This window comes from Mauremys mutica, chromosome 24, assembly GCF_020497125.1.
Source record: "Mauremys mutica isolate MM-2020 ecotype Southern chromosome 24, ASM2049712v1, whole genome shotgun sequence".
NCBI lineage: Eukaryota > Metazoa > Chordata > Testudines > Geoemydidae > Mauremys > Mauremys mutica.
In genome coordinates this window covers 10338843-10362882 of record NC_059095.1, presented here as the reverse complement: position 1 = coordinate 10362882, position 24040 = coordinate 10338843, and the positions used below count along the sequence as shown (strand labels likewise).

At 46.1% G+C, this 24040-nt stretch overlaps 1 protein-coding gene across 1 annotated transcript in view; it reads right to left on the bottom strand.

Annotated features, from left to right (window-relative positions):
• The window catches only part of JSRP1 (junctional sarcoplasmic reticulum protein 1), a 29939-nt gene extending 12414 nt beyond the window's left edge, over positions 1-17525 (bottom strand). The window contains exons 1-3 of the mRNA XM_044999071.1: positions 17461-17525; positions 6636-6688; positions 1053-1190 (exon numbers count right to left, since the gene is read on the bottom strand). Coding sequence (XP_044855006.1) covers positions 1053-1190; positions 6636-6688; positions 17461-17525 — 256 coding nt within the window. The remainder of the gene's footprint in view (positions 1-1052; positions 1191-6635; positions 6689-17460) is intronic.
• Positions 17526-24040: the final 6515 nt, after the last annotated feature.

Sequence of the window (24040 nt, the reverse complement as noted above, 5' to 3'; positions counted from 1 at the left end):
GGCAGGATTGGATCTGAATTGCATATGGTATGTGTAAAGGTTCATCAAAGCTCTAGAATATTTTAAGCTTTGGGCTACTAAGGATTTTCAGGACCAGTAAGATTCCCCCCTCCACCCCCTAGCACTAGTCATGGACCAATGAATAGTAAGAAAATACAGATTCCTGAAATGTAATTTAAAAGGTCATGTTAAGAGCATAACAACTGAATTTGTCCCTTTTTTGTGTAAAGAAGGCCTAATTTATTTATTAATAATTACAAAATTCTACTTGTGTTCTGCATTAGAAATATCAGGAATGTTAAATCTGGTCTTCCAGAAACCAGGGAGTCTGATATCCCAAAGAAGACCCAGAGATGTAGACTGGAGCCACTCTCTGATTAAAGATGCAAATATGAAGAATCTTTAACAAAAGTGCTTTTCTCCCAACTGTTTGTCAGGGTTTGAGTGAGAGGCATTCACAGAACCATACAATCCAAAATATTTTATGCAGTCTGAATAAAGAAGACGTCCCCTCTCACTAATGTTATCTTCTGATGTATGTTTTAAACCTCTTTGTTCCCCAGACATCCATACGGTGTTCTCAAAAAAAGGGTGCAACGGCCCTGAATTTCTAGTATAAGCAAACAAGCAGAAAAGAGAACATTTAAAATCTTCTGTTGGGCCTTTTCTAAGTAAAACGCAATGCTACGTAAAGAAGCAAAACTGGGTATAAAAATCTCATATCTTCTCCTTTAAAGGTCACCTTTAAAGAATAAGGCAAATAGTCCAATGCCTGCATGCCTGACCTGGATCTTACCACATCTCTAAAAGCCGGCACTAAAGCTCTCTGCAAGTTCTAAGGTCACTTAACAATTTTCAATAAGCCGTTCTCACTGCAAAGATCAGGATCTTAAGCATATAATCCCCTCAGAAGACATGTCAAGGAACATTTCCAATGGTATCAGCACAGCCCAACTGACTTTTAACTCCTTGGAGGCAAGAATAGCCTGTGCATCCACGGCTGGGAAAGTCTTACTAGTATGGCCTCCAGTGTCAAAGTGGGGATGACGTACCTTTTCTCAGGTCCTCCCTTGACAGCCTTAGAATTCTCTCTACCAGCACTGGCAGCTCTTTTATGGCCTCAGGACACTCCAGGTCTCTTTCCAATACCTCACAGGTGCCTGTTGCCATGTCACTTCCAGGGAGTCCTGCTAAATAGAGAGAGGTAAAACAAATGCATTGCATTCGGCACACAACACAGCTGGCAAGGGGGAGCACTAGCAGCCAAGACAATGGAATTCAGGTGGAGAGCCTGAATGACACAGGTATACATGTGTGAATACATCGTTGCAAACAGTACCAGCCACAGCACTTTTCAGGGAGCCTTTCCGTGGAGGATCTCAAAGGCTTGTCACGCACTCTCACAACCCTGCTGCAGGCTAGGCCTACTCTAAAGAGGAATAATGTGAGATACAGAGAGGTTAAGTGACTCAGTCACAGAAGGCGTCAATGCCAGCGCTGGGATTACGTCTCAGGAATGTCCTGGCTCCCAGTCTTGTGCTCAGCCCATTAGACCAGAAATCTTACAACATACATATGTTTAAAGGATCAAGAGTCCATGGATCACAGCAGGAAAATACCATAGGTCCTTAAGATCCTGGTAACAGCGCACCCCACTTGAAATGCCCACGTTCTACTGGAATCTGGATACATAAAACTGAGATCCAGCCCATGTGTCATCATTAAAGATCCTATGGCAACTTTCTAAAAATAGAGGTGTAAACCATGGTGTTCTGAACAACTTCCAATTTGGGTAGTGCCACTGTCTCTCTAACTTCCCCCTCAAATTCCACTTCTGCTTTGCGTCCTGCTCTTAACTGTTGGGCAGCGTTGCTGTGTACTGTTAAACAGCTGCAGCGCTCCACCCTGGAGACAGCTGCATTGCAGGGATAGGTAAAGCAATTCCCAGGTTGAAAGCCCTTTAAGGGAAAGGTGCTATAGAAATGGAGGACTGCTATCGTTAAGAGAATGCCAGTGTTCCAATGGCACACGCGCTAACCCCAAAGCAATTAACACTTTCAGTGCTGCTGCTCCCCAATGCAAGAATCTTCTGTGCTCCCCATTTTCAACGGATTAAGGCTAGCGGGCTGTCAGGATGCATCAGGTACAGACATTAACCGTTAGGAGGTTCAGAGCTGGACTCTTCCTAAAGCAGGACTTGCACAGTGAGTTCTGAAATTCTGGGTTCACTTCCTTGTCTCTGGGTAGAGTCTCCGAATAGCAAACCTGTCCCCAGGGCTCCAATACCTGTCCTAGGCACCGCATCAGCCTTTGGTTGCGAAGGTTGTAGCCACAGACGCCTGAAGCCGTGAAAGGCCCCGGTTGCCCTCTGTGTCCCTCTGTTATAACAATGAAGACCTTGTCCTCAGCCTGTGCCCAAGCTGGGCTGATGCTGCTGGAGCAGGAAGCTTTGTGCAAACAGGAGAGTGAGGCTGCCGTCTACCAGGAAGGGAAACTGATGACTTAACAGAAGCACCTTTCTAGTCTCAACAGTTCAGCGCTGAGTCATCGATTCCTCTCCTTTTCTGGGCTGCGGCTGCTCTGCTCAATCTGCAGAAAACCTCCTTTTTCAGACAGCGTTAAGGGAGGTAATGACAGAACTTGAGCCCGGCTGGAATTTCCCCCTCTCCTCAGCCAGTTCACTGACTGCTCCTGCCTCCCAACTCCAGGACATGCTCAACTGGACTAGGAGTGTGATACTGCTGCAAACCAGGAGCCAATGCTAGATGTGGTTCAGGGATACCCTGAAGCCCCACACTCGCTAATGGCTGTTACCTGGTCCATTTATGCCGTACCCCATCTGACAGACCTTTTGGGCTGGGAGGGAGCGTGTGCTTACACACGGACACCATTGTTTCAGGATTCCAACAGCTGAATTACAGACATTTTGGAACCCCATTCCCATCCATCATATGTCCCTGCCTTCATAAAGCGAGGAAGCCTAAGCTGACAGCCTGGGTCAACAGAGTAGATGGTCAAAATGGTCCTAGAACAGGTTACATCAGCCAGTGGACCAGAATTTGGTTTCATGGGTCAGATCTCTGAGCTCTCAAAGCATTTTACGAAGTAGCAGTTAAGATACTTAACACGGTGACAACTGCGTAGGCCAAATGTGACAATTACAGCTCACACGCCTAGTCTCTGCTATTCAAACTCATTCCTCCACTGTGCTCTCTGAATCCTTTTAAAAGGTCTGGAAAGACTCACCTAAGAATGTCTTATGGTGTGTTTCCCCTGCACGCAACCGAACACTTGGTCTGTTGGTTGTAAACCCCTTACTGCAGAGCTGTATAAAGAACCTAACATGTCTGCGGACAACATGTAAATAATCCTACAATTCTACCTTCATTGTCAGCAACGGCTTTTCAGAGACGAGCTCAGGTCCAAGATCTGAAGTTTGACTCCACTAACTCACACCAAAGAAGCTTCCAAAAATAGCCCCCTTCCCCTCTCCATCAACTCCTTCAAGGTAGCGGAATTACAGGCTCTTTCCATACACAGATCTATCCCCGGCTAGACAGCAACTAACTTGTGACTCCAGGCGAGCATTCCATGGCCATGGGTTTTCCTGTATTTGCTTAAAAGAGTTAAAATCCCACAAAAGGCATACCTAGGGCTTGAATGCATCCGTCTTTCCTTCAGCCTCGTGTCTGGCTCAGTCTCTACAGAGTAATATACAGCAACAGGTGCTGATTTCTGCCAGAGCAAAATATCAGCCAATCACAGGACGCTAATGCCACCATAGCTTTCATATTCAGCCCTGGGAGACAGAAGAGGGTCTGACTTCACTCTGAACAAGAGCGAGAATAACATGAGGCTCATTTGCTTCCTTTCATGACAGATCCAGCTGCTGCCTTGGCTGCTCTCAGAAACAAGGGACCCATGGAGCTGTTATGCGTAGCAGGGATATAGGATGGGAAATGGGAAGGATGAAGGAGTAGCCTACGAAAAGCAATAGGGTTGGGATTACCCTGCCAGGAATATGGTGCTAGGAAGCCAGGGCTGAAAATCTGTCAAACGTTCATTCCCCAAACTGGAGCTTATTGAGGGCACAATAGTGCAAAGTGCTTAATGAATGAATGTTTGTAAAGTGCTACTGCAGATAGTCCTGAACAGCCGCAAATGCCAGTTGAGTAACTCCTCATTTCCAACAGCGTATGCAAGAGGAGAATTGGGCTGAGCATATTCAGACACTCAGGTTACAGAAGGCTAAAAAATGGACATTATTTCCTAGTGTCAAGAGCAGGTTCTTTATTTGCAGATGACACAAATGGCTGAACTTCAACCATAGGACCTGCTCCTATAACCTTTATTCTCATGAGTCCGACTGAAGCCACTGGGGCTACTCATGGAAGGGGGATAAAATTGGGCACCTTGCTGCGTAGAGATCTGCTCACAGCTGTGCTGCTGCCCTGTTAACTCAGCCTTGCAAGGAACTGGATCTAGCCAACCAGCACCAAAGTCAGGAACTCACCCCGGCCACTCTCCTTTCATCACATTCAGTCTGATATCTGCCCCTGCCACCCTATTGTGGTGGATACTTAAAAGCTTACCTGGGAACATTTAAATACTTTTTAAATGTATTAACCAGGAAACTTCCCCCTCTCCTCCTTCCCCTTAAAAAACCAAGGAAATAAATACCCCCCCAAAGGTGCTAATGCAAAAATTCTGTTGCACAGTTAAATAATAGTCTTTGAAAACAGGGAAATGCAAAAAGCAAGGTTCCTCCAGTAATACAACCCACAATGTGGGTATTCTGTGGGCCAGTACCGGGCCAGATCTTGGTCCTTGCACAGTGGTGCCAAAAGAGCTGGAAAACCAGGAATTCTGGACCCTGAGGAGACCTCCTGGATGTGGGAATCCTTAGGTAGGACACAACTGCTACAGCAGCGTGCCTCATGGCTCCTGCTGTGTGTGAATATAGGGGGTGGGAGGCTGTCCACAGGGTCTTTACTCCCTGAGGCTACTGTACTCTATGTGGGGCACTGGCCCAGCAGCCTGTTGATCCCACAACAGAGTGTGTAAAATGTAACAATACTCTAGGCTTATAGTTCTAAAAACAGAGGTCCGAGTCCTGTAGATTCATAGATTTTAAGGTCAGAAGGGACCATTATGTCATCTAGTCCAGAGGTTGGCAACCTCTGGCACGTGCCAAAGGCGGCACATGAGCTGATTTTCAGTGGCACTCACACTGCCTGGGTCCTGGCCACCGGTCTGGGGGGCTCTGCATTTTAATTTAATTTTAAATGAAGCTTCTTAAACATTTTAAAAATCTTACTGACTTTACACGCAACAATAGTTTAGTGATATATTATAGACTTATAGAAAGAGACCTTCTAAAACCGTTAAAATGTATTACTGGCACGCGGAACCCTAAATTAGAGTGAATAAATGAAGACTCGTCACAGCACTTCTGAAAGGCTGCTGACTCCTGATCTAGTCTGACCTCCTGCACAACGCAGGCCACAGAATCTCACCCACCCACTCCTGTATCAAACTCCTGACCTATGTCTGAGTTACTGAAGTCCTCAAATCGTGGTTTAAAGTCCTCAAGGTGCAGAGAATCCGCCAGCAAGTGACCCGTGTCCCACGCTGCAGAGGAAGGTGAAAAACCCTCAAGGCCTCTGCCAATCTTCCCTGGAGGAAAACTCCTTCCTGACCCCAAATATGGTGATCAGCTAAACCCTGAGCATGTGGGCAAGACTCACTAGCCAGCACCCAGGAAAGAATTCTCTGTAGTAACTCAGATCCCACCCCATCTAACATCCCATCACAGACCATTGGCCATACTTACCGCTAATATCAAAGTCAAAGATCAATTAATTGCCAAAATTAGGCTATCCCATCATACTATCCCCTCCATAAACTTATCTAGCTTAGTCTTGAAGCCAGATATGTCTTTTGACCCCACTGCTCCCCTTGGAAGGCTGTTCCAGAACTTCACTCCTCTGATGGTTAGAAACCTTCTGTCATAGGTTTATTCCCCACTTTGAACTTTAGCGTCCAAAAGATGGGGACCTGCATGGATCCTTCTAAACTTAAATCCTAGTTTAGATCCGGTACTGCTGCCACCAACCAAAAATATAGTGTTTTGGTACACTTTCTGTTCCCCCAAAACTTTCCCTGGGGAACACAGATCCAAACTCCTTGGATCTAACACAAGGAGAAATTAACCGTTCCCTCCTCCTTTCCCCTCCCTGACTTTCCCCTCTCTGGGTTGCCTTGAGAGGCTCCACCCTGATTCAAACTCCTTGAATCTAAAACAAAGAGGGATTCACCTTCCCCCTCCTCTTTTCCCCCCACCAATCCCTGGTGAGTCAGACTAATCCCCTGAGGTCTCAAACAAGGGGAAAAAAATCAATCAGGTTCTTAAAAAGAAAAGCCTTTAATTAAGGAAAGAAAAGTAAAAACTATCTCTGTAAAATCAGGATGGAAATGCTTACAGGGTATACAGCTTATAAAAACTAAAGGGACTCCCCCCCACACCAGCATAAGTACAAGTAACAGCAAACAAAAATAAAATATTTCTCCAGCAAACACACATTTGCAAATACAGAAATCAATCAAAAAACTAATCCGCCTTTTCTAATACTCACTATATTGAATAGAAGAGAATATTTCAGGAAGCTTGGAGAGCCTGGATGTAAGTCTGGCCTCTCTTAATCCCAAGAGAGAACACCCCCCAAAACAAAGAACACAAAACAAAGACTTCCCTCCACCGAGATTTGAAAGTATCTTGTCCCCTTATTGGTCCTCTGGTCAGGTGTCAGCCAGGTCTACTGAGCTTGTTAACCCTTTACAGGTAAAAGAGACATTAACCCTTAACTATCTGTTTATGTATCAGAGGGGTAGCCGTGTTAGTCTGGTTCTGTAGAAGCAGCAAAGAAACCTGTGGCACCTTATAGACTAACAGATGTTTTGCAGCATGAGCTTTCGTGGATGAATGCCCACTTCTTCTGCTGCAAAACGTCTGTTAGTCTATAAGGTGCCACAGGATTCTTTGCTGCTTCTATCTGTTTATGACACCTTCATCTAATTTCAAGTCTAAACTTCCTAATGTCCAGTTTATATCCATTTGTTGTTGTGTCCACATTGGTACTAAGCTTAAATAATTCCTCTCCCTCCCTGATATTTATCCCTCTGATATATTTATAAAGAGCAATCATATCTCCCCTCAGCCTTCTTTTGGTTAGGCTAAACAAGCCAGGGTCTTTCAGTGTCCTTTCATAAGACATGTTTTCCATTCCTCAGATCATCCTAGTAGCCCTTCTCTGTACCTGTTCCAGTTTGAATTCATCCTCCTTAAACATGGGAGACCAGAACTGCACACAATATTCCAGATGAGGTCTCACCAGTGCCTTGTATAACAGTACTAACACCTCCTTAGCTCTACTGGAAATACCTCGCCTGATGCATCCCAAGACCGCATTAGCTTTTTTCATGGCCATATCACATTGGCGGCTCATAGTCATCCTGTGATCAACCAATACTCCGAGGTCCTTCTCCTCCTCTGTTACTTCCAACTGATGCGGCCCCAGTTTATAACAAAAATTCATGTTATTAATCCCTAAATTCATTACCTTGCACTTTTCACTATTAAATTTCATCCTATTACTATTACTCCAGTTTACAAGGTCCTCCAGATCTTCCTGTATGATAGCCTGGTCCTTCTCTATATTAGCAAAACCTCGCAGCTTCGTGTCATCCGCAAACTTTATTAGCATATTTCCACTTTTTGTGCCAAGGTCAGTAATAAAAAGATTAAATAAGATTGGTCCCCAAACTGATCTCTGAGGAACTCCACTAGTAACCTCCTTCCAGCCTAACAGTTCACCTTTCAGTATGACCCACTATAGTCTCCCCTTTAACCAGTTCTTTATCCATCTTTCAGTTTTCATATTGATCCCCATCTGTTCCAATTTAGCTAATAATTCCCCATTCGGAACCGTATCAAATGCCTTACTGAAATCGAGGTAAATTAGATCCACTACATTTCTTTTGACTAAAAAATCTGCTACTTTCTCAAAGAAGGAGATCAGGTTGGTTTGGCACGATCTACCTTTTGTAAAACCATGTTGTATTCTGTCCCAATTACCATTGACCTCAATGTCCTTAACTACTTTCTCCTTCCAAATTTTTCCAAGACCTTGCATACTACAGATGTCAAACTAACAGGCCTGTAGTTACCCGGATCACTTTTTTTCCCTTTCTTAAAAATAGGAACTATGTTAGCAATTCTCCAGTCTTACGGTACAACCTCTGAGTTTAAACCCTTCCTACTACTCGAGTAGTGTCACCGGACTCATTGGGTCTACTTGCATGTTCAAAGACTACTGCAACCCTTTACCTGTGCATGTAGCAGGTAATAATAAGCAATTAGCACAGAACATTGTATTGCCAATCCCAAGCATTCAAAAATCATAAAATTGGCTTACACGGCATGACATTTAAAAAAAAAAAAGAGGTTTAGGTTGTCTTCCTGGGCTTCCGGTTCATCTTTTCAAGCTTTTCTCTCCAAACAAGACGACTAGTAGAAACTTAAGTTTTGGGCTTTTTAAAATGGAATTAGAGATTCCTGAGTAATTACCAGACTCCAGCCATTGAGGCTTTCAGAAAAAACTGAGAGAAACTGTTTGTTAAAATATAAATATTTTCAATAGAGCCAAAAGCAACTGAAATATCATGAACATCCTCCCCGCCCCCACCAAAAAAAAAAAAAAAAAAAAAAAGAGAGAGAGCTCTGCTGTCAAAGCTTTAATTTCAGTTGCTGTCCCTGGTCTCCAGCCTACGTGATGGGAAATCAGACTTTCCTCTGGGACTCCAAACACAATAGTTAAACATCTGATTGCCCAACTGAAAACTGTCTGAGCGAGCGATCCCTAGGCCTGCGCATAGTCCAGGGCACTGCAAATGCTTTAAAATGGTTCAGTCTGTTTCCTATTGGCAGTTGCTTTTAGGCTATCAAAGCTTTATTTGAAAAAAGAGACACGACACATTAGTTTAAAGATGACCCTTCATTGCTGCTTTATGATGTATTGAATGGCCTGACCTTGTTTTCAAGACTTAAGAACCCATTATCTAGCCTCCCCAGGACCAAAGGGTATTAGCTGAAAGTGAAATGGAAGGAAGTTACTGGGATCACTGACATACCTGATTCAGGAAAACAGATCAACATGGAGCCAGATTTGCAAGAGAGTTCAGCTCCATTTAGGCATCAAAGTAAGTGGCCAGATTTTCACATGAGATATGCATGCTGAGTTTTTTTTAAAGCCTGGCCCCACTTCTGGATGCTGTGCATTTAGGGTGACCAGATGTCCCGATTTTATAGGGACAGTCCCGATATTTGGGGCTTTGTCTTATGTAGGCGCCTATTGCCCCCCCACCCCCATCCCGATTTTTCACACTTGCTGTCTGGTCACCCTATATGCATTTGAAAGCAAAGCCTGTATAGACTGGTGGTTACTATATGTATTCAGAAAAGCAGAAAGGGACTGTACGCTTTTCAGGGTAGGGACTCTGTCTTCCCTCTTTGCGGGGGCAGTGCCAAGCATGCAGTGGGCCCGATTGTAATATAAATATAACTGCTGATATTGCTGAAGACTGAACCCAAAGCTTTCAGTGGGAGTGGATGTACCTTTAAATAACGACCCTCTCTCTGTACTAACTTGACTGGCTTTTGTTCTTTCTTTATATGTCTTGCTGTGATTTTTCTGCCAAATAAGGTCATTGTAGGTAATTAAAAAGGCATATTTGGTTTATTGGGTTTTAGGAGATGTAATGAAAACAAAATTCTAAATGGACTAACTCAAAGCAGAAGGGATTTTGATTCAATCATGTTTCACTTGGTGCTCATGATATCATAATCCTACTACTTCTAGAGTCTTCCAGGAAAAGCATGGTAGTCAAGACCGGAATTTTTAGTTAAAAAAACAAAAACAAGCAGTACTTCCCCCACGCTCCTTTTCATAGCCACCACAGAGCAGCAAAATAGGACAAATCCATTCCCCCACCCCCTTTATAGGGGATCTTTCAACGTATATACAGGTACCTGCAATGAACAGGGAGTGGGGCTGATTTGTCTCCACAGGCAAATGCCTCCACATGTTTAGCTCACTGCCAAGTTATAAACACTCCAGTCTCCATTGGACAGTTAAACCAAGGCAGATGCAGGAAGGAGTTTCCCAGAGGCACATTCCTTTCTAATCCCCAACTAGATTCCAGTTTCTCACCTGACCTGAATCAGATAAAGAGTCTTTGGGACCAAATGAGCTCAGAGAATCTCTGTAACATTCTCGAGTTCTCATGAAGCAGAAAGCCCCTGGGGAATGACGCTGGAGGGTAATTGATCAGCGTTGGGCTGCTGTCATGCTGCATTTAGGCTGTGCTGAATGCTCACTGAGGGCTTGCAGTGCTAAATATTGAGTTGCTGGATTTTACTTGTTAATGGGAACTTTATTTACTTATGTACCCCAAGCTGTAATCGTGATTCATGACTGGTCTATGTATGGAAACATCATCTGCTTTACTTCCAATATTCCCATCACTCATGCTCCATTCGGTGGGTTTACATGGCTGAACTCCGATCTGAGGTGAAATGATAATCAAGGCTCTGTGTAGTCTGCGGCATGACCAGACCAAATTCTGCAGCAGCAAACGCCTTACATTCCATAGCAACGTTACTTTATCCAGCTACCAGCATATTTCTCTCTCCTTCCCTTTCCAACCTCCCGCACATATGCCTGTTGCTCACAGTTGAAAAATGCTCATAAACAAAATTAGTCAATGATGATTTTCAACAATGATTAGCGTTGAAGATGGATTTTCGCTATGCCCTCCAGGCAGCTCAGCTCCATTCTCTGGCTCTCTGCTCCTATGACAGCCAGTGACTCAGCCCAAAACCACCTCCTCCTTCCCACGTGTGCTACAGAAGGAAGGAGCCAGTAGCCAGTTTCAGTGGCTCATTTTCCCAGCTCTCAGCTGCTCTGCAGTCCAGGTTTACTAATTTGCCAATCTATGCCTCTGGCTCCCCTGACTCCATCTCTAGCTATCCATGCCCTGGCTGCCTGGTTCCATGGAACAGTGCACAGAGAATGCCCTGTAATCCACTGCACCGCTCCACCTACCCCCTTTCCCTTGTGGTGAACACTGGAGATCGAGAGGAAGCTGCAGACAGGTTCCAGCAGGGCAGGGAAACTGAAAACAAACACCAGGCTGCAGCAAAATGGTGAATTCTGCAGCAAAAACGCTGAACTGAATGGCATTTTTCAAAAATGCCATCTTAGTGAGGGGCAGAAGCATAGAATCATAGAATGTCAGGGTTGGAAGGGACCTCAGGAGGTCATCTAGTCCATCCCCCTGCTCAGAGCAGGACTAATCCCCAGACAGATTTTTACCCCAGTTCCCTAAATGGCCCCCTCAAGGATTGAACTTCTGTGGCTGCAGAATTATGGAGTCCACAAGGCCCTGATGGAGACACCACTCAGAGCCATGGTTTCAGGCAGATCGATGTAAGCAACACAGCAGTGGTTACATTTGGTTTGTTTTCCAAGTTATCTCCAGTACCATAAGTGCCACAAACCCTTTTAAAAGTGGAGATTCAACAGTACAATTCTGTAGCAAGTGCCACAGATACAAACTCCCCAATTACAAAGGGCCCTGATTATAATCTGACTTCTAGAGCTAGCATGGGGGCGCCTGCTAAAGAGATGATGCAAGATATACCACCTTGGGCTGTGATCTTATCAGACCTCAGAAGCTACGCAGAGAGACAAGGTGTTTAATAGAAGTTGGTCCAATAAAAGGTATTACCTCATCCACCTTGCATCTCTAATATCCTGAGCCCAACACTGCTACACCAAGCTAAGCAGAGGCAGGCTGAGTCAGCGCTTGTGTGGGAGATTGCCAAGAATATCTAAGTGCTAGAGAAAACGCTTGTCACTGAGTCACAGGCCTGATGCTCTGGAACTGTGCAGGGTGAAGCCAGACAGGACTCTGGGTAACGTGACTCCGCTCAGGGTAGGGTGACCAGGAAAAATAGCCACCTCGGCTATGGCCTTCCTGGGTCTGACCTCAGAGCATTCAGCAGCCCTGTTCTCACTGTACACTTCCTGCAGCAGGTCCATCTTGATGGGACCCCTGGGGAAGCCAGATAGGCCCTGCATCCCAGCTTTGCAGTCAGCAGTGACTCCCAGCCAGCGTTGTAAAACATAAGGGTTTATTAGTCGACAGGAACACAGCATCGAACAGCATTTGCTAGCACAGAAATCAGAAACTTTCAGCAAAGTCCGTCTGGGGTGGACCCTGGGCCTGGTGCCCCAAACTCCCTGCTCTGAGTTCAAAACAGGAGACTGACCCCTTCCAGCTGCCCGACCTCTGACACCCCCGTTGCCCTTCGTCTTGCTTCCTGGGCAAAGTGTCACTTGTTGACATCCCCCTCCTGGTTCTCAAGTTACAAAGGGCATCGGCCATTGCTTACATGCAGGCAGCCGGAGCCACCTAACTTCCCCTCCAGAGGGTCTCAGCAAAAGTCACACACCCTTATTCCCACCACCTAGGCATTGGTGCAATACACAGGGAAACTGAGGTACACACAGTATTCATGCAAAACAGTAAGACTCACACAGGCTCACGTACAACATAACAAGGGGAAAACCCCCACTTCATCACAATGCTGACTCCCATTTTCACTAAGTGTGGAAGGAAAATGCTCTCACCTAGATAAAAGTACACACCACCTGCAAGCCAAGGACAAGGTTTTCTTCACTGTGAAAGTTCGACAGCCAGACTTAAGATGGCTGCAGCAATCTCATAATGTAAATTGTTTAGGAGGACTATTCACTATCTAAGGTACTTCTCTGGCCCCCATTACCACAGTATCTGGGCACCTCCCACTCTCTATTGTATTTATCCTCACAGAATACACAGTGCTATTATCCCCATTGTACAGATCGGGAACTGAGGCTTAGGCCAGGATGCACAAAGGAGTTTACCGCCTAAGTCCCAGTTTCGGGACCTCTGCAATGCACAAAATACCCACTGAACCATGTAGGTACCCAAACTCACTTGGCACCTACATTTTTGAAGTAAAAGTTCCCTCAGAGCCTATGTTCCTTCCTTTGAGCATGCGTACCACTGCCTTTCTCCAGCCATCTGATGCCTATCTCCCACGTAAGCCCCAGAGTGATTTACAAACTGGGGGAAGACCGGTGTACAGCTGCCTAACTCCTGTGCATCCAGGCCTCAGTGACTTGCCCTAGACAAGGTGGGAAATCTGGGGTGGAGCTGGGACTGATGCCAGGTCCTCGGCTAGTGCTCTAACCACTGGATCATCGATCCTCTCTAACTGAGCAGTGTCTTAGCACGCCTTTGCAGCTAAAAGTCATTTCTCTTGGGTAATAATAATAATAATAATTAATCCCTAGCTCTTACCTAGTGCTTTTCATCCATAGATCTCAAAGCACTTCACAAAGGAGCTCTGTATCCTTATCCCCACTTTACAGATAGGGAATCTGAGAGACAAGGAGGTGAAACGACTTGCTCATAACTTGCCGTGCGAGTCCTCTCTCTTACTTACACTATTATAGGAAGGCCTGAAGAAGGATGGGTATTGCAACGTGACTCAGCCTCTTTCGGGTCCCTGGTGGCAGAAGGTGCCCTCAGGGGCTGTAGTGTCCCAGGTGATTAGAGTTGCCATAGCAACTCAGAGAGCGCAATGGTTGCTGAGCTAGTACCACTGGGGGCTTTAAAAATCAGGGTTAGCAGTTTGAAATGGATCTGGAACTGGATTAGGGCCAGTCAGGCTCCAGGAGCACTGGCGATATGTGCTGTCATCAGGAGGTAGATCAAGAGCAGTTCCTAGTTTCTGCATGGCCTTTCCCTTTCCTGTTCCTACACAGGATACTTGGCAGGGGGCTAACCTGGAAGGGACACACGCAAGAAACAGCACAGCTAGGCTCTCATCTGGGGAGAAACAATGACTCCACCTTGCTCGTCAAGACAGAAGGAGGCATTTCTGGAGACTATTTGGGTCTCCAAGTACAATGATGAACCCAGCAGGACCCCAAGACCAGGGCTGGCTCCAGCTTTTTTGCCGCCCAAGTGGCGGAACGGAGGAAAAAAAGATAAAGCTGCGATCGGCGGCACTTCGGCGGCAGCTCTACCACGCCGCTTCATTCTTCGGCGGCAATTCGGCAGTGGGTCCTTCGCTCCAAGAGGGACTGAGGGACCTGCCGCCGAATTGCCGCCGAAGACCTGAACATGCTGCCCCTTTCCATTGGCCGCCCCAAGCACCTGCTTCCTTTGCTGGTGCCTGGAGCCGGCCCTCCCCAAGGCTGTGTACTATGTTAACCACTGGAGCGCAGATACCCCGACAGACGACAAGATCACAGTGTACGACAGCTCCCTCCTGCATGTCACCTCCATACTTCCTGTATTTAGCTTGAGCCAGCTGCCTTTCTTCCAGCTGGGACAAAGCAGCGGCTGTGCTGGACACACACAGCTGTGTGTCATCAGCACACTGATGGTGTCAGAGTTTGTGTTATCTGATTGTTCCCAGCCAGGATTGGCCATTAACAGCAGTGGCGGCAGGACTCAGGCCTGTGGGACTCCCCAAGCAAGAGGAGGAGCAGGAGCCCCTCATGACCCGCAAGGATCTGCCAGAGAAGAACAGGGGACACTGGTCTATGCAGGTCCCTAAAAGCTCTTTGGTGGACCAGCAGCTCTTTGTGATTGAAGGCATCGAGTTCCACTTATAGATCAAGCAGAATTTACATGGATGTTTCACCCATGTCTGTGGCCTGTGACAGAGTCAGGCCAGATGGCTATAGGAGAGTGATCCTATTGGTATCCAGGAAGTGGGCGGGCTATAGGAGAGTGATAGAAGGCAGATATATTAGCCCCAGGTTAAGTAAGTCCCCTTTCCCTGGGTAACAGGGAAGATTCCAGAACAATCAGGAACTTTCTGGAAACAAGGCAGACAGGCTGATTAGAACACCAGCAGCCAATCAAGAAGCTGCTAGAATCAATTAAGGCAGGCTAATCAGGGCACCTGGGTTTAAAAAGGAGCTCACTTCAGGTTGTGGTGTGCATATGAGGAGCTGGGAGCAAGAGGTGCAAGGAGTTGAGAGGCTGTGCTGCTGGAGGACTGAGGAGTACAAGCGTTATCAGACACCAGGAGGAAGGTCCTGTGGTGAGGATAAAGAAGGTGTTTGGAGGAGGCCATGGGGAAGTAGCCCAGGGAGTTGTAGCTGTCACGCAGCTGTTCCAGGAGGCACTTTAGGCAGCTGCGATCCACAGGGCCCTGGGCTGGAACCCGGAGTAGAGGGTGGGTCTGGGTTCCCCCCCGAAACCTCCTAACTCCTGATCAGACACAGGAGGAGTTGACCCAGATTGTGGATTCCACCAGAGGGGAAGATCTCTGAGGCGAACAAATCCGCCAATAAGCGCAGGACCCACCAAGGTAGAGGAGGAACTTTGTCACAGGCCATAAAAAGAAAGGCCCATCAGCGTCGCCATCTCTGTGCTTCGCCATGTCCGAAGAGGTTTAGAAGAGTACTGGTGCTGGTCAGGTGGAGCTGACTACACTTGTTCTCTCTGCACACTAGAATGGAGGGATTATCAAAATTTCAGACTCTGACCAATTATTGGCTTGAACAAACCCTGATAATCTTCCATTCTGGCCTCAAGCCAACTTCAATCACCTGGCCTGCTACAGTGGTAAAAATTCAGGTGCTCAGATGACATGAATCAAGTCTGTCCCATAGGACTGACTCCTGTTTTCAATTCTTGGTTTCTTGCACCCCAGGCTGTCTGGGGCTGACTGTGCTTGTAGAACTCCTGGGCTCAATTAGGAACCCCTTATTCCCAGGGCCACCTGGGGCATAGTGCGCTTGGCATTGCTACACGACAGGCCTGAGTTTGATTTGTACCACGGGCCAGCAGGGGTCGGAAATTCCTTGTCTTTCAACAGCAACCCCTCTGGCCAGTTCTGTGGTTGGAATTTTAGAAGTCTCAAGAAAAGAGGGGGTTGGTTTAAATTGAGCCTTGTAGATCCCTCAATCTAGAGCTGTCTGAAATTTTTTTTTGATCAACCCCTGAAACAAGGAAAAAACCCATACCAACAAAAAAAAAAAAAAGGGGGGGGGGAGAGACCCTAGTTGAGGTCACCAGTGATAAATAACAGTGACAGTGTTACTATCTGACTGAACTGAGTTTGCTGGGTCTCTGTTTGCCACTGGACTTTGGAAAGCCAACAAAAGAGACAATTAGTGCTAATCTCAGCGTAGAATGCAAGGACAGAATACACCATAGAAGTGAACTCTCCTCCTGCTATTAGAGACCATTCATCCAGCTGAGGGTGAGGCACATTGCTAGGGGAGGCAGGATGGGAGTGTGTTGTGGGGGAAGCTTGCTCTGGCAGTGAGCATGCCGTAACTTACGGAGTGGATGGCTTTCCCTCAGGGCTGAATCAATACCTTTCACCAGCCCTGCATTCACAGGAATGTAAAAAGGCTTTTTAAAAAAGCACTCGTAATCTGCCGTGCCTCCCAAAACCCTTACAAAATGTGACTCCGTCTCTGTAGGTAGAGTGCTTTAGCAAACTCTCTCTGTGATCAGTCTTAAGGAATCAAGGCTTTGAAATTGCCTTGTATATTACATGATTCTCTGTGTGTGTATCCTCTACACACACACACACACACACACACACACACACACACACACACACACACACACACACACACACACACCAACTCCACATTAAAGCGGATCTGATCACACTCTAATCCACATGTGACCTAAATACCCGGAGTTACAAATCTCAGAAGGTTTTCACTCTCTTTACTTGGCAGGGGCAGCAGCAATTGGGTCAGTTGGAACAGGAGATGCTGGATCCCATTAAATGCTACTTTTAGTCTTGGCTGCTTTCAATAATTGTTCCATTATACATTTTCTCACAGCCAAGCGCTGCTCAGGGCTAATCATTATTCTCTTTGAAGATTTGCAGCCGTTAGTACCTCTGAGGAAAATACAAGCGAGCGACTGTTTGAACATGACATTTAAAAAACACTGTCCTTGGGACTGCCATGCAGGAAAGTGAAAACAGGCCCCACTGTTTGGCTCTTAAAGGGACACTGCTGAGAATTAGTAGGTCTAAAAGTCAACCTAGCCTGAAATATTAGACTTGATTTGACAGATGGGGAAACCGAGGCAAGGGAGATTCAAGGACAAGGTTGAGCTTTCATTCCTTGCAATGGGTAAGGAGTATCATGTAGCTGCACAACCTAGGAGCAGAGTAGGGGAGGAATCATGCCTCTGTCACAATTCCCTCTCTGTTTCCCTCCCTGTTCCCCAGGATAGAATCTGCTATTGACACTGATCTGTTCTACTTCCCCTTCCCCCACTAGCCAGCTACGTCAGGCTGACGTATTGGTGTTGCAGATCCAAGGATCCACAAACTCCTTGTCCTTCTCCACCCACACCTCAGCCATCTGATCATTTATTTCTACCCCTTGTTTCTTGTCTTTTAACCAGTTACTGATCCATGGGAAGACCTTCCCTCTTATCCCATGACAGCTTACTTTGCTTAAGAGACTTTTGTGAGGGACATTGTCAAAGGCTTTCTCAAAGTTCAAGTACGCTATATTGACTGGATCGCCCTTGTCCACATGGTTTTTGACACCCTCAAAGAATTCTAACTGATTGGTGAGGGATGATTTTCCTTTACAAAAGCCGGGTTGACTCTTCCCCATCAAATTATGTTGATCTCTGTGCAGTGGTGCAAGTGGAATACATTTCTTACCGGTACGGGGGTGGGAGGGGACATAGGAGGTACGTGACCTCCTCAATTACAACACAGAATACAAAGTGTACAATGCTCACTTTATTTTTGATTACAAGTATTTGCACTGTAAAAAACAAAAGAAATAGTATTTTTAAATTCACCTAATACAAGTACTGTAGTGCAATCTCTTTATCGTGAAAGTTGAACTTACAAATGTAGAATTATGTACAAAAAAACCTGTATTAAAAATAAAACAATGTAAAACTTTAGAGCCTACAAGTCCACTCAGTCCTACTTTTGGTCAGCCAGTCACTCAGACAGACAAGCTTGGTTACAATCTGCAGGAGATAATGCTGCCACTTCTTGTTTACAATGTCACCTGAAAGTGAGAACAGGCGTGCCCATGGCACTGTTGTAGCCAGCGTCGCAAGATGTTTACATGCCAGATGCGCTAAAGATTCATATATCCCTGGACGCTTCAACCACCATTCCAGAGGACATATGTCCATGCTGATGATGGGTTCTGCTTGATAACCATCCAAAGCAGTGCAGACGGATGCATGCTCATTTTCATCATCTGAGTCAGATGTCACCAGGGGAAGGTTGATTTTCTTTTTTGGTGGCTTGGGTTCTGTAGTTTCTGCTTCAAGAGTGTTGTTCTTTTAAGACTTCTGAAAGCATGCTCCACATCTCATCCCTCTCAGATTTTGGAAGGCACTTCAGATTCTTAAATCTTTGGTCGAGTGCTATAGCTCTCTTTAGAAATTTCACATTGGTCTCTTCTTTGCATTTTGTCAAATTTACGAAAAACATGTGCTGGATCATCACCTGAGACTGCTATAACATGGAATATATGGCAGAATGTGAGTAAAACAGAGCAGGAGACATACAATTCTCCCCCCAAGGAGTTCAGTCACAAATTTAATTAGAGCGTTATTTTTTTTTAACAAGCTTCATCAGCATGGAAGCATGTCCTCTGGAACGATGGCCAAACGTATGCCTGAAGAGGCATATGACTTTTTAGCGCATCTGGCACATAAATATCTTGCAATGCCAGCTACAACAGTGCCATGTGAACGCCTCTTCTCACTTTCAGGTGATATTGTAATTAAGAAGAGGGCAGCATTATCTCCTGTAAATGTAAACAGACTTGTTTCTCTTAGCGATTGGCTGAACAAGTAGGACTGAGTGGACTTGTAGGCTCTGAAGTTTCACATTGTTTTGTTTTTGAGTGCAGCTATGTAACAAAAAACCTACATTGGTAAGTGCAACATTCCCGATAAAGCGATTGCACTACAGTACTTGTATGAGGTGAATTGAAAAATACGATTTCTTCTGTTTATCATCTTTACAGTGCAAATATTTGTGAGCACTGTACACTTTGTATTCTGTATTGTAATTGAAATCGAGGGTTAGGGTGTCGGGGGATGAGGGCTCTGGCTGGGGGTGAGGGCTCTGGGGTGTGGCTGAGAATGAGGGGTTTTCGGTGTGGGAGGGGGCTCAGGGCTAGGGCAGAGGGTTGGGGGGGTGAGGGCTGTGGGGTGGGGCCAGGGATAAGGGGGTCATAGTGCAGGAGGGGGCTTAGGGCTCGGGCAGAGGGTTGGGTAGTGGGGGGTGAGCACTCTGGCTGGGGGGTGGGGTGGGGGCTGAGGATGAGGAGTTTGGGATGCAGGCAGGCTGCCTGGGGCTGGGGTCAGAGAGGAGGACTCCACAGTCCTCCCAGCCCTCTCCCCCACCCCAGCAACATACTCAGCTGGCACACTGTACGAGCTCCTAGGGGCCAGCCCTCCCTCAGGCCCAGGAAGCCCCCTCGTCTCCCCTGTGCTGGGTGCCGGGGGGGAGGGGCTGCCTTCACGTGTGCGCCTGCTCCCCTCCTCCCTCCCTGGGCCCTGAATTTGCTGGAGCATGGACACCACTGGCCCATATAACTCGCCGCCCCTGCCAGTTTCCCCTTTAATAAATTCAGCCTTGAAGGGTGTTTCCAGTTGAGCTGTTTACTCCTCTACAGCTGTCGGCTTTCCCCCAGCCCTTAGTTTAAAAACTCCTCTACAACCTTTTTAACGTTACATGTCACCAATCTGGTTCTGATTTAGTTTAGGGGGAGCCCATCCTTTCTTTATAGGCTCCTCCTCTCTCAAAAGGTTTCCCAGTTCCTAAGAAACCTAAACCCCTCCTCCAAACACCATCGTCTCAACCACACAGTGAGACTCTGCAGTTCTGTCTGTCTGACCCTGCACATGGAGCTGAAACCATTTCGGAGAATGCTACCATGAGGGCCCTGGACTTTAATCTCTTACCTAGCAGCCTAAAGTTGTCCGGCAGGATCTTTCTTTTACCTTTCCCTATGTCGCTGGTAGTCCTACATGTGCCAAGATCACTGGCTCCTCCTCAGCACTGCACGAGTCTATCTAGCTGTCTTGAGAGGCTCACAACCTTTGCACTCAGCAGGCAATTCACCATGCAGTTCTCCCAGTCATCGCAAACAACTAGCACAGGGGTGGCCAACCTGCGGCTCCGGAGCCTCTTCAGAAGTTAACATGCGGCTCCTCGTCTAGGCACCGACTCCGGGGCTGGAGCGACCGGCACCGACTTTCCAATGTGCCGGGGGGTGCTCACAGCTCAACCCCTGGCTTTGCCACAGGCCCTGCCCCCACTCCACCCCTTCCCGCCCCCTCTCCTGACCCTGCCGTGCCATTGCTCCTCCCCCACCCCCAGAGCCTCCTGCACCCCACAAAACAGCTGATCAGGAAGTGCAGGGAGGGAAGGCGAGGGGCTGATTGGCGAGGCTGCCAGTGGATGGGAGGTGCTGGGAGTGGGGGTGGGGGAGCTGATGGGGGGGCTGCTGACATATTACAGTGGCTGTTTGGCAATGTCCATTGGTAAATTCTGGCTCCTTCTCAGGCTCAAGTTGGCCACCCCTGAACTAGCACAATGGGACTTCAATCTTGAGAGGCCTTTGATCATTGCTGAAGTACAAATCATTCTTTCAGGTTCTGTAATCTCTGGAGTTTTAGTAGCAAAAGGCAAGAGCATTACATAACTTTAAACCAACTCGGTCCCTTTCAAAAGACGTGGAGAGCAACAATCTTCCCCTGGACCATGCAATCACAGCAAATCTTTAGGAGTAAGCCTCTTTCGGTGAATAATGAATCCAGCACACAATATGAGGGCCAAGGAACAATCCTGATGCCTAACTGGAGTGGAACAAGCCTAGTAGCTAATTATGCCTGTATTTGCAGAAATGGGTGCTGTAGAAACCCACAGATTACAGGGACAATTTACCCCTTTAATTTCACACACAGAGGACACTCCCTGCTGGGGAACTAACAGCTCTCATACTGTTCCATTGTAACCCTTGGACGGCTCCATTTTACGGTTACTAGGACAAGAAATAGAAGCTGCGTGTTGGCCTGGTAGATAACAAACAAGAGAATGAAAAAGACTCCTTTTAAAACTAGATTGTCCAATAAAACAGCACCAGGCTACAGTGGAGTGTGTGATTTGCTCTGGTATATAACAGTGAATGGCAGAGGAACGCAAGAGGCAACTAATAACTTTTGCAGGTGGATGAACAATATAGGCAGGCTGAGAATTACAGGAGGAGATTCAACTGATCACAGCACACAGGGCTGATTTAGTTTTTGGCCTCAGGAAAGGTTGAAGTTCTGTAGTGCTGTTTCATGAGAATGTCCTTTAATATCACTTTGGGGGCAGAACTTCATTGAGTAATTGTTCCAAGGTAGATCTAAAGTGAATGACTTAAGGATAAAAGTTAAAAGCTTAGATACCATGGTGAAGGGCAACTCCATAAATAGGATTAGCTAGACAGATACATGGGAAATATTCAAGGCTTTATGTGGAAAACAGTGAAGAGACTATGTACACACACATGATGATTGGATATGTGTGATCAGACATACAATAGCAGCGGTTCTGCACATGCTATGGGTACATTAGCAAATTTTATGAATGCTTTTTTCTGAAGCCCCTTTGAAACTCTGATCCATCATGTCAAGGAGAATTTTGATGTCATCTGTTGAGATGAGAAGGGTCTAATTTTTTTGGGATGAGACTACCTGAAATCCTCTTGCATAATGGATAACTGACTTAACTTGTTAGACGGATAGGCTTTCTATACAAAGGGTAAAAGTCCACTCTCACTTACATTAGTGTACATTAGAAGCAACTCTACTAACTCAGTGGATTTATACCAGTTTTACGGCAGTATGCAAGTTCAGAATTAGTGGCTAAAGCTGCACCTTGAAACAAATTTCCCATGAATTACTCTGCCAAGGATTTCCATAAAAGAGCATGATTCATGATAAATCTGGAATGTTAATTAAAGGGGTGAAATTAACTCTGTTGTAAAAATAACCCAATCCAATGCCAACTTCATCAGTGGCTGAATTTACGGGACGTAAATGGACCAGAAATCAGCATAAGGAGGAAAACTGTGTAACTTGCACTGATTTGGAATTCAATAGGTGTGTGAAGAGTGTGATTTACACACCAAGGGGGTGGGAGGTGAAGGTGTAACAGGAGAAGCAGCCAAAAAGAGAATGGAAGGTAAAATATTTGGAGATTTATTATCTTATACCCTGCAGTTGTCTGCTTTTCCTGCTACTCCTGTTCACCTTCTGCCTCTTTAGCACCTAAATCAGACTGGTTTTGCATATCCACTGAATTCCCAAGTGTTGTAAATTACACATGCACTTCAAATTTCTCACCCATTAGCATCAACACTGTGATCTCATTTACACGGATATCAATTCAGAACAATGCCAATGAAGTCAATGGCATTACTCCGTATTTACAGTAGTGCAACTGATATCAGAATCTGGCCCCATACACCACTAGCCCGGATTACACCACTATTTAAATTGCCAATGAATGTATCTCTCACATTCCTGACTTGCACTTGCTTATACTGGCCATGCCTCTCACCCTGCCAAGGCCCAAAGGTGGGATGGGATGCAATGCAGGACAAAGACCCTACATGAGACACACACAAAATATTAATGCAGAAAACTTGAAACACTGCAGTATTTCTTCCCTTAGCGGAACTGGCACTTTCCATAATCTTAGTTTCATGATCCTTTATTTCTGATGTAAATTATTTTCAACAATAAAACAGAGGGGCTGCCACTTGGTGTGAAGCAATGTAACTTTGTGATTAGAATGAGCGATGTCCCTCAAAAGGTGGTATGACACCAGGTATGAATCTGGCTCTGCCCTGGCTAGATGTACAATGTGTCCAGGGCCTTTTTAAAAGCCATGGGCAAGAGAGTGATGTGAGGCAGGGGGAATGCCTTAAATTGCCTACAGGGGATCAAGGGGCATGTTTCTGGAGGCACCTTTACCATGCATCCACCATCGCTGAAACAAACTGGCTCTCTGCTTGGAGAGAGTGAGCATGCCAGAAAAGACAATGCAAAGAATTCAAAATTAAGTGAAAGGATGTTGCTAATATCAGAGGGGTAGCCATGTTAGTCTGGATCTGTAAAAGCAGCAAAGAGTCCTGTGGCACCTTATAGACTAACAGACGTTTTGGAGCATGAGCTTTCGTGGGTGAAAACCCACTTCGTCGGATGCATCCCACGAAAGCTCATGCTCCAAAACGTCTGTTAGTCTATAAGGTGCCACAGGACTCTTTGCTAATGTATCAAATATAAATGTCAGAGCCAAGTTTCAAATAACAGGCAAACAACATGAATTGAACAGTGAGGCCAGGCACTGGTCTGGTGCCTGCATAGTGACATAGAGGGGACTCCAGCTCTGAAGCCAAAGGAGAACCCTGCCTGCTGGCTCACAACGCTATGGAGGGCGCATGCTGTTGCTTGAGAGTGCTTTATCTGGTTGTCTCAAGGAGTGGCACCAGCAGGCAGAGGGAAAACTGCTGTGACACCAGGTCTTTGAGGGAGATGAGTGGCGTAAAATAGGGTTGGGGAACTGGAATGATACAAGGAGCTCCCCAATGCTATAAGTAGAGGACCCTGACTCTCCCTCCCCACCCCAAATCCTATAAGTATCTGTTAGGGTTTCACCACAAACCATGTTTGAGAGACCCTAGGGTGAAAGGAGTTTTGAAGAAACACAAGCTATTCAATGTGCAAGGCTGACACATTCCTCCCCAAAGTGCAGAGAGAAGCCCAGCAACCTCAGACTTTAGCATTGCCTTTTACCCTAGGTATTTCTACTGCAATTTGCGTTACACTGGGCACT